This window comes from Gymnoscopelus microlampas, assembly GCF_963454915.1.
Source record: "Gymnoscopelus microlampas genome assembly, chromosome: 16".
Lineage (NCBI taxonomy): Eukaryota > Metazoa > Chordata > Actinopteri > Myctophiformes > Myctophidae > Gymnoscopelus > Gymnoscopelus microlampas.
Window position 1 is genome coordinate 12,205,709 of NC_139953.1, and position 11,598 is coordinate 12,217,306.

Sequence of the window (11,598 nt, forward strand, 5' to 3'; positions counted from 1 at the left end):
CCACTTGAGCTAAATCTGCTTTACCCACGTTTCCCAGGTTGTGATTCTTTTCTCTACAGCCAAAGATGTTTTAGTTCGAGTTTAAAACACAGCACAGAAAGTATTGTTTTTATTACCTCTCCCAGTAATTTGCTACAAAACATACATCTCAGTTTTGATTCATTCAGCACAAAAAGGCATACTGGTAATAATGTATAATACACAGAAGTACATTTTCAGTTGACTGTGCTGAATAATCTGCCAAGCAGGTAACAGGAACAAACAATTTCATCAGAACCTAAATTGAATACCTACTGTCAACAGCCTATCACAGTGCCTAGTGAGGCCAAGGAGGAAGACTTTAGTCCAATCACATTCAATGATAAGCCATCAAACCAATCAGAGAGCAGTTGTCTGAAGCAGGGAAATTAGCATTTTCCAAATCATTAGTGTTTGTTTTAGCCTACATCCCAGGACAGCCAGAGAGGTGGGGTTTATTACATCAATAAGATTCAGTTTCAGTATCAGGCAAGTTACCAAGCACACAGGCAGGAACACTACATTTAATTTGGGGTTAGGGTTATACATTTCTCTGATTGATTGGAGCATGACACAAATAAACCATTTCAGATATAAATTCTTGTCCCAACGCATGACCGTCAGAAATTAGAGAAGATAAAAATGATCAAATACAATCTCCAGGTTTCATCAAAGGGTGTTCCGACAGCCTGGCAGGGCCGTGTTCGCGGGCGAAAAGCCATCAGGAGGAGTAGTGGTCTGGGAACTGGGAGGGATAGTGTGTTGCTCCACAGTTACGCCAGTGGTTCTCAAACGTTTTCATGTCAAGGACCCCCAAATGAATGTGTAGTTGACAAGGACCCCCACAGCAGATTTTGTTAAATGTGTTTCAGAAATATTAAACATTTTTTTCTTTTAAAAAAGTGGTTTAAGTGATTTTAATGCTATATTAACTCATTTTGATGGGGAATTTCCCTGGAACCCCCTCAAGGACCAACTGACTACTGGCCAATCACAGCACGTCTTTTCCAGGACTTGTCAGAATCTAGTGGTCCCGTCCCCACCTGCCTCTCATTGGCCTACTGAGCGCCCCCTTCTGAGACATAAGCGGAAATTTCCAGCTGCCCCCCAGAAGCGGAAGTGCGTCCGCCATACACATGCTTTAGAGCCAGAAGAGGCGTCTACCTTTATATGTCTATGGTCCACACCCTCCACAAAGGATAATTCCTTTTAACAGGTCGTTCATGAAAGTCCTTGCGGTCTTGTTTCCAATGAGAACCTGTGAGCAATTAGGGGTTAAGAGTCTTGCTCAGGGACAAATTTCATTTCATCGACACATATGCTGGCCTGGCCTGGAATCGAACCTGGGGCAACCAGGGCCTCTGGCTCCCTAGGCGGGCTCACTAACCACTCAGCTATGTCCGCCCCACAGACCAAACATTAGGGGTTACAGGGACCATTCATACACATGGGGGGAATTGCTATAACGACTAAACTGAACAACCATTTTGCCGACAGACTATTAACATCATCAAGGAACTTTCTCAGACTAGCTGACTTGCAAGAACCATTTTGCACCAACAGAGAATGGGGAGAAGAAAAAACAACGTACCACAAAAAAAAGTGAGACTTTCCAGAATACGAAAAACAAAAAAAATGTGAACAGGATAAATAAAGTGATCAAATAAAGGTTTGAGAACCAGTGGTTCTCAAACCTTTTCATGTCAAGAAGGGATGAAGAATGATATTGATTTTCAAAAGAATGACAAGAAGTGGTTCTATGTGTCATGGTTGACCGTGTATGAATCTACCCACCCTTACAAAATGACCAGTGTGATTTAACTAAAACACAAAACTGTTTGGAGAGTGGAATCATAATTTAAAAACAAACACACATGATTTGAGTAAACCCCCTCATATATAAATTCAATACAACAAAATGTAATACAATTTCCATTGATGTTGACATCCACGGAAGAGTGACACCTAGTGTGCAGGAGAAGAAACTACATATTCCCCTCCACCTAGATTAAGTTAGCCTCGAGCGAATCAGTCTGGATTCCAGGCTACGATTAAGTCGCCATGACAATTACTTGACTGACATTATATAGACCAGTGGTTCTCAAACCTTTTCATGTCAAGGACCCCCAAATTAATTTGTATTTGGACGCGGACCCCCATTTGAAAATATATTGTGGACCACCATGTTGATAAAATCACCAAGTGGTTAAACACATTTCGATGCTATATTAACAACATTTTCTGGGGACCCCCTGCATCCCTCTCAAGGACCCATGGGGGATATACACACACTCCAACATAGCAAAGCCAATGTGGTATGGACATTTCTGTTTGTAAACACAATGTTTGTGATAGGAAAGGAGAAAAAAATATTTAAAAAACAGTCTCATCAAAATCTTGATTAAATAAATTGGAACATGGCTTGTATCTGATCGACCCTACAAAGGTTTAGCTTACTAAAATATATTATCTACTTCTCAAACAATATTTTGTTGAAACAGGAAATATAGTTTGTAGTAACTCTTCTGTCTTCATTACTCACTCAGTCATTTCCTGTTCTATGACATACTATATGCCAGTCCTGGGAACTCCACTTGCCAAGATCAAGATGCAGTTGGATGTCAGACTGGGCCACGTTAGTGCCCTGTGATTATGATCTGTATATCCAAATATTCCATTCAAGAACAATTAAACACACATCTTCCTATTGTGGGAAAAGCAATATATGGTCTTCCAACACTAGAGGGAGACAGAGAGAGAGTGAGTGAGAGAGTGTGTGAGAGAGAGTGAGAGAGAGAGAAATGGCAGAAGAATTGTCTTCCACACTTCTCATGTCTTTCTCTGTCTGTCTCTCTCTCTGTTCTCCCCTCTCCAAATCCTCCTCTTTTCCCATTCTCCCCTCAAGCCTGTTTATTTCTGCAGCTACTATGAGGTGCCGAGAGTGAGAGAAGGAAGGAGTGAACGTTGGATGGCGTTCTACTCCCATCTCCGTCCCTCTCGGCTCATTGCAATCACCCTCCACCTCCTCCTCCTCCTCCTCCTCCTCCTTGTCCTCTCGTACAGTTTGTTTCTTCCTGGTTCATTTCTGCAGTTCCTGTGGCGTGCTGAAGGTCTCGTACACATTGGCTGCAAACTCCTTCACCTGGTCTATCATCAGCAAGTCCTGGAGAGAAAGAGAGAGATAGAGAGATAGAAAGAGAGATGAAGGATGACGTTGTCGGGCAGAAATCTCTTATCTATTTTAACCTTTTGTGTTTTTCGCAAATTAACACCCTACTTGACGCAGCGCAAAGCGTCACATTTTGAGCTTGTCGAGCTGCTACTTTTGCTGTTTTTGAATTTGAGTCCTGAAAAGGTCCTGAAAAATAATCCTAATAAAGATGGATGGAATTCACTTTCCTTTCTTTTGCAAGAATAGTCTCAAGGTATTTATCCTTCGGACTGAGAAAGGGTGCATAGTAAAATACGCAGAGTGAAATTCAAACGAAGGATTTTACTGTGTGACATGCACCAAGGAATGGATTTTACCTGGGCCCAGGTGAAGCCAGGCTAATTGAACATACTGTGTTATTAACTGGACCAGAGTAAAGCCAGGCTAACTGAACACATTGAGTTGTTAACTGGACCAAAGTTAAGCCAGGCTAACTGAACACATTGAGTTGTTAGCTGGACCAAAGTAAAGCCAGGCTAACTACACATTGAGTTGTTAACTGGACCAAAGTTAAGCCAGGCTAACTGAACACATTGAGTTGTTAATTGGACCAAAGTTAAGCCAGGCTAACTGAACACATTGAGTTGTTAACTGGACCAAAGTAAAGCCAGGCTAACTGAACACATTGAATTGTTAACACATTGAGTCGTTACCTGGACAAAGTGGCTGGGTGTTTCACTGCAAATGCTGTTGATCTGACCATTGACGATGGGGATGATCTTAGCTAGGGGCAGGCTGACTGCTGACAGACTGGAGAGACGGACACAGACATATCAGTTGAAGGGCCCTTCACACCATGCACTATACTATTAAGATATTGTTTTAATAATCATTCTAACTCAAGTGGAAGACAGAGTCCACACCACAACTATAACAAAGACAATGGTGAACGAAATAGTTATAGTGCTTGCTGTGAACGGCCCTTAAGACAAAAAAGACGATATCCAGGAATAAGCACACACCAAGCAGACCACCCCAACGCTCGGCTGTTTGCAGATGACCGTCGGCTTGGTTTATTTTAACCACAAAGTCTTTATGATGAAAACTGGATTCAGGTCGCACATTCAGAATGATGAAAGACTATTTTTCTAAATGTATTTACTAGTGATGAGCGGGCCGACCCGTAACCCGCGGGACCCGCGGCGCGGGTGGTCGAGTCAGGATTTCAGAGGCAATTATGCGGCCCGCTCTCACACGCACAATTATGTGAGCCGCTCTCACACGCAAAAAATAAATAAATTCATATGCTCTTGTTTTGTCTTTATTCCTAATAAGAATAAGAATAATAACAATAAAACAGTTTGAATACACTTGGGGTGTATACTTGAAGATTATTTTCCTTCATGATTTTACAGATTTTTTTTTTATACCGCGGGTCGCAGTGCGGGTTGAGCCATAGATTTATATATGGGTTCGCGGGGCGGTTGAGGCGGGTTGGGTTCCGTGACGGGGCGGGGCGGGGCGGGGCGGGTCATGAAAAAACCCGACCCGCACATCACTAGTATTTACACATACTGTAGCATTATATACAGTGTACTGTATCACACTATAACATACAGCAACAAAATATTACAGTAGAGCCATTGACGGCTACTAGTACTACTTGGACAAAATATCTGTCGTGAAAAGAATCATGGTTGGTCCAAAGACATGCCAATAGGGGGGCTGACCTATCAGGAGCAGAGCTGAGGGCAGAGTCACCGGGAGGCGGGCGGAAGAACTCGGCCAGGTTGTCAAGAAGACGAGAGAATCCTCGGTTCAGACAGGTGTTGAGAACAGCGCTGAAGTCTGGACTGGAGACACACAAACACACGTTTGTATTACTATACTTGTGAGAACATCAACATTTTAGGACAACGATTTTATGAATGCTGTACGGTGTCTTTGGTGTGGTGTTTACCTGTCCAGCATGTCTCTGGTCTCACTGAGCAGTTTGATGGTCATAACGTCCTGTTCTGTCAAACCACACGCCTGCGCGCGCGCACACACACACACACACAAGCACACACACACACACACACAAGCACACACACGCACACACGCACACACACGCACACACGCACACACACACGCTGTCAGGAAATGGAAAAAATAGCCTGTATTCCAATGGATCCAATATTATGTAATTATTTAGTTACACTTGCTGATTCTTTTCATTGGTTCAATATGTACAACCCACAGCCAGACTTAACCACTTTCAAAATCTTTCCAAAATAGAAGCTCCACAACGCATCTACAGATCTACAAAGCAGGAATCGCTCCTCTTCTGAAATTACGTTTAATAAGTAGCACATTTTTCTATCCCTTTCTGCTTTATACAACCAAGAATAAAGCATATAAAAATAATTCTTGTGACCTGATCAGACAGTGTGGTCTCTTCGTCAGCTATCATGTACCAGGACAGGCGTCTCTGGGCTGCGTCCCCACCCGGCCCTCCAGGGGGTCCTTGGCCTCCCTCTACCAGCGCTCTGATCCAGCTCAGCTGTTGTTCCAGTTCCAAGAGGGACAGACTCTGTTTCAGAGAGGCACTGGACACACACACACACACACACACACACACAAACAACGTTTGGGTGAGAGCAATGTCACAAGAGATGCAGACAGACAGACAGACAGACACTCACTCTCCCAGTGTATCCTGGACTGCTCTCTTTACCACTGACATCAGTTCGGTCAGACCTGAGACAAACACAGAGAGAGAGAGGAAGAAGGCAGATGGAGACTGATGAAAAAGCAACAAGACATGGACATGGTATGTGTGTGCGTTACTGCCATCCAAACATAATCCGTCCATCCCAATAAGCATGACTCTTATTGTCTAGTATCTACACCATGGACATCATCAGGTCCCATATATTAAACAGTTTGCAAAGAATTGTACATAGCCAGCCATGACAAAATTGTTGACATCATTACTAAAGACTTGTCATCCATGTTTGACTCCTCTGTTGTGTTTTATAAAACCTCCTTCATGAAACCAAAAATGTTCCAATTCAATGACCCCCATGTATTGCAAATACACCGGATGTCATTGTGATTGATGAGGACTGAGAGAGGTTTTCCTATTGTAAGTTGGCTGTGCTTTTGATTTAGGTTTAGAGGAAGCTTTCCTTACTAGGCAAGTAAAATATAAACCATTAGCGCAAATGTGCATGTATGTCGTTTATATTCTGCAAACTTGTTTGGATACATGCACTGAGACACAGTGCATATGACATCAGATGCAACTGAAAAAATATGTAAAAAAAATATGTATTTTATAAATGTAGACTCGATACATTCAAATGTGTGTGTGTGGCCTACCATCTCCTAATAGATGTTGAATACTGGACAAATACTGCTGTTGGACATCTGGTGGAGCCAGAGGAGTCTGGAGAGATAAAAACACGCGCACACACACACACACACACACACACACACACACACACACACACACACACACACACACACACACACACACACACACACACACGTCAGTAAGTTTCCTGATCACAGTTAGGAAATCAAAAACAAAACAGACAGACAGACAGACAGACAGACACACTTGTCCTCACCATTCCATTCTTCCCTACAGAGTTGTCCAGGTACAGATATCCTCCTATGATGTTGAGTTGGACTCTCAGCAGGACCACCAGCATACAGGTACTGTACACTGCCACAATACTACGAGTAAAACCTGTACACACATCATGAAATAAAGTTAACATATATGTTCTGTGCACCAGGGCTGGGCAATTTACCGAAAATACATAGAAACTGACATTTAGAACCAATAAAACCAATAAAATTGCTCATTGCTCGAATAATCGAGAAGCAGGGTTCGTGGGGCCATCGTTTACATTTTTATTAATAACCGATCTAAATCGCGATGAATTAATCGTGATATTGATTTGAAGTCATATCGCCCAGCCCCACAGTGCACCGCCATGATACTACGGGCAAAAACCTGACCACTCATCATGAAGTCAAGTTGACAGAGTGTCTTTTTCATCGTTGTACTCAACATTGTTGTTTGGGGATTAGTCATTCATCATAAACAGGCTAAGCGCAGTCCACACCAAGGATTTGCGAGACATTGCAGCGGTCTGAATTGCCCTGTTGCAGGTCGCAACAGTTTTGGGGGATTCTGTTGCAACCTTATTTTTAACTCTATGGTTGCAACGCATTGTATTGCAAATCATTGGTGTGGACGGGGCTGTAGGAGTGTATTCAGTTCAGTTGCTTTTGTTGGACTGAACAACCTGGATAGTTTGGTCGTGTCTGAAAATGAAGCACTTACTGATGATCTTCAGGTCCTCCCAGATCTCCACCTTATTGGCTGGTCTACGATGTGGGCAGAAGAGAAGGCATAATTACAAAGGATTACACATTTAGGACATTACCGGAGTGTACAGTAGATCAGTGGTTCTCAAAGTGGGGCCTGGGGACCCCCAGGGGTCCTTGAGGGGGTTCCAGGCGGTCCGAGCTAAATGACTGATAGTTAGGAACCAAATGGCCCCTCACAGGTCTGTAACTCTGAGAAGGACCTGTAAGGGTGCTGTAGGGGGTCCCGTAAGGCCCGGCCCTGAGCAATTTGATGCCCTCGGCAGGATTTTTACCTTTACAATATAGCCTAAATAAGGCTATTTCACAAATAGAAATAGCTAGGATATCGTGCACAATACAAAAGCTAAATTGAAAACAAAACTATTATATGTTAATATGAATGACTTTGCATTGGGTTAGCTAAGTAGATAGCATGGTGTTTTATTCTCAATCAGAGTAAACGGGTTTCCGCACAGCTAGGGATGAACGAGGCACTCTTTACATTGTCTGGAATGCATCCTTCTAGCAATAAAGGTCTTATCTTATCTTAGTTTGAGACACTTGAGGTAACATGATCACTAGAGCAGTCAGCTAGAGCTCATGGGGGCGGAGCGGTCTGGATACGCATGGCTGGGCGAAACCCAAAACTCGGAAAGGAAAGAGAGGAGTGTATTGTTGGGGCGCACCCAACCTCGTTTTTCAAATACTTAAAATTTACAAATTCAAGGGTTCTTTTTAATATTTTGTGTTCAATAATAAATACACAAAAATATATAATTTTGAATGCTTAAAAATTGGTGGGCATGAGAACCACGGCTGTAGATGTTCAACTGAGCTAAACAAAACATTAATAAAGGTCTTTTTTGTCTTTCTCTGTGCCACTTTGTAAAATAAAATAAAATAAAATAAAAACACCAGCCAGTGTATAGCAACTGCCCAGAAACTTAACTTAGCTTAAATTAAAACAATTAAAACAAACTCTTAAAATGAAAAAGCTATTTCCAGTGTGTGTTGTACTGACTTGGTCTTGAGCAGCATTGTCAGGCTCTCAGAGTTCAACTGCTGGATGATGGCTTCTCTCAACGTAGGCAACATGGACAGCACTGTTGTGGGGACACACATCACACATGATGTCACATGCACGCACAGACACAACAAGACCAGAGTGGCGGCTTCACTTGTTTGTTTAAAACTGTCTCCGCTCAGAGAATTTGAAATATAAACAACCCCAAAAATGCTTTGCATGTTGTTGGCATTTACACATTGCCATTGCATAATCTGCCATGCATATTCTGTAATTATTGTAAGGCATTCAAACTGGGGGGTCCCAAAGGGATGATCCAAAGGGATGGACTAAGCATCCTCCATATGCTACTGCGTATGCGATGCAAGAGTGCAGACTAGCCAACAACACTATAAAATGGAAACAACGTGCCAAATAGGGTTGAATAGGGAGACTAAATAAATACTGTGCTTCTCCATCTCTCTTTCAGTGAACTCCTGTTGTTTTGAACCCATTAAGACCGGAAAAGCATCCGTGTCACTTTAGATTTCTTTGGCTATTCAAAAATAGCAGATATACAAGCTCGTAGCGTGGCAACGGGTGCCACGCTACGAGCTTGTAGATCTGCTATTTTTTTAAAGGTCTTGAAAATGTGTGCAAATCTTTGAATATATATATTTTCAAAGAGAACATTTGTAACTCTAATATTTGCTTCTGGGGGGTCCCTGGAACAAAATATTTTGAGATGGGGGTCCGCGGCCAAATATATACATTTTGGGAGTCCTTGACATGAAAAAGTTTGAGAACCGCTTTGTATAGCAACATAAGTTTAACAAAAAAACTGTTAGGATTTAGAAGACATTTTGTAGAATTGGTCTCAGGTCTTAATGGGTTAAATGTTAAATGTGCTGCTCTATATAGTAAATAAAGAGGACTTGATAGTGTGTAATGATGAAGCAGTGACATTAACTCCTCACCCACCAGTCATGTTGCAGGTCCTCTGGTTGCTCTCAAAGTGGAACTGTCGCCTGGCCTGAGAGATGTATTCTGACGCCTCCTTCTCCTGGATCTCCCTCATCTTCCTCTGGGCATACTTACCCAGGAAATACACCCCTGCAGGGAGCACATCACAACACACAGCAACAGCGTGCATAAAAGTCACTTTTACCCAGGAAATACACCCCTGCAGGGACCACATCACAACACACAGCGTGCATAACAAGTCACTTTCTGCACCTTATGTTTAACCTCAGGTACATACCTGCTGAGTTTTTTTGTGTGCTATGTATGTGTATATACTGCATGTAGATATTTTTTATTTGTTTCTCTACTTTTTTGATTTGATTAATCGGGAAAAAAAGTAATCGATACAATAGAATAATCAATAGTTGCAGCCCTAGACTAGATATCATCTGGCATTTTGGATAATGTAATATCACTGATTGATATCATATGTATCAATCTGTGTCACATTGGCACACCGAGTTGGGAAATTGACCACAGGAAAAAACAGTGACAGTGGCTGCATGCTCCTCTGTCAGGTCACTTAAGTTAAACCGATTATCATTTAGGGATTACATTTCATCCCCAAAACATGTACTTAAAAGGGCTTTTAGTTAATTAGTTAAAGTGCATTTGACTGTAAATGTGATTTACAATCACTCTGACTTAAGGCATAATGCCACTGCCATGGTATAGCACTATAATGATATACACAGTAAAATCCTCAGGATTATTTATCCTTTTATGTACAAATGGAACCCAATCCATTGGGTTCCATTTGTACACTCTCAGAGTAAAAGAAACACATATTTATGATAACTATGACATAAGCTAGCCTTCGATCAAGACTATCATGTATTTTATAGTCTGACTTTTACTTTCGTATTCATAGTTATGCAAATGTCAAAATCGATTAAATACATCCATCCAGTACTGTAAAGTAACTAAGTACATTTACTCAAGTACTGCACAATTTTGAAGTATTTTTACTTTACTGGATTATTTTCTTTTACTTCTACTCCACTACATCTCAGAGGGAAATATTGTACTTTTTACTCCACTGCAATTATTTGAAAACTGTAGTTACTAGTTACTTCTATGAACTGAGTACAAAGGTCCCCAATGGAAACAAGCCATAGGCTTTCTTGGGTTTAAAATCCTCTTAGCAGACCTTATATTGAACTGTACTTTCCTGCTTATAAAGTATTCAATCATTCACTCACTTGATTTTGATTATTATTACAAAACATAAATTAACCACTTCAGCCTTATATACATTTCGGCCATTTGAAAATAGCAGATCTACAAGCTCACACCATTGTGAGCTTAGATCTGCTATTTCCAAGTTTTTTTTTATACATTTGAAAACGTGTGAAATGGCACAGTCTACATAATGAGTACGTTCTACTTTTGAACATAAAATATGTCTTGATACCAATACTTTGGTACTTTCACTCAAGTACATTTTGATTGTCGGACTTTTACTTGTAACAGAGTATTTCTACATGGCAGTATTGACACTTTTACTTTAAGTAAATACAGAGTACTTTCTACACCACTGAATACATCTATGGTAGTCTTGATCCAAGGCTAGACAGAACATAAGGAGTGCTACATGCTATCTACATAGCAGTGAGAAAACAAGTTGATCAGATCTAACCTCCAATGAAGGCTCCAGTAAAAATAAACTTCCTTCTGTGGCGCTTCACGAAGTTCCAGACCGAGGAAAACATTGTGGTGTCAATGTGTAAACGTTCTGCACCTTAATAATAACACTGAAATGTTTTTAACTTATGTTGTGTACATGACAGCTAACCATCCATGCTAGCTGACAGCAGCATGAAGTGAGCAGCATCGAAAAGCAGGTGTTTGATTAACCCTGTCTGGATACACTGTTTCCCAAACAGCGGGTCGGGACCCATTTGTGGGACGTGGACAAATGTTTATGGGTCACGAGTAAACGTCGAAACATATTATTTCTTTATTTTTCATCCAACAAAAAAAAATGCAACATTTTTCATGAATAGAAACAAAAACATTTCAATGATTTTTCAAAAGA

At 41.2% G+C, this 11,598-nt stretch overlaps 1 protein-coding gene across 1 annotated transcript; it reads right to left on the minus strand.

The window, feature by feature from the left end:
* Positions 1-5: 5 nt before the first annotated feature.
* pex3 (peroxisomal biogenesis factor 3) lies at positions 6-11,380 on the minus strand. Its single transcript, XM_084083423.1, has 12 exons — positions 11,200-11,380; positions 9,519-9,650; positions 8,556-8,637; positions 7,509-7,552; positions 6,784-6,905; positions 6,533-6,599; positions 5,854-5,908; positions 5,586-5,757; positions 5,130-5,200; positions 4,900-5,022; positions 3,883-3,979; positions 6-3,181 (listed from the first exon to the last, which is right to left on the minus strand). The coding sequence occupies exons 1-12, from the start codon at positions 11,270-11,272 to the stop codon at positions 3,098-3,100; spliced, it is 1,122 nt and encodes a 373-aa protein (XP_083939549.1). The 5' UTR covers positions 11,273-11,380; the 3' UTR covers positions 6-3,097.
* Positions 11,381-11,598: the final 218 nt, after the last annotated feature.

What these genes read in the sequence shown, in the direction of transcription:
- pex3 (XM_084083423.1), bottom strand. Translation starts at nt 11,272, where the DNA reads ATGTTTTCCTCGGTCTGGAACTTCGTGAAGCGCCACAGAAGGAAGTTT. An exon ending in CTGTAGGGAAGAATGGAATG is followed by an intron (nt 6,600 to 6,783) that starts GTGAGGACAAGT and finishes TTATCTCTCCAG; the next exon opens with ACTCCTCTGGCTCCACCAGA. An exon ending in AGACCACACTGTCTGATCAG is followed by an intron (nt 5,201 to 5,585) that starts GTCACAAGAATT and finishes GCGCGCGCGCAG; the next exon opens with GCGTGTGGTTTGACAGAACA.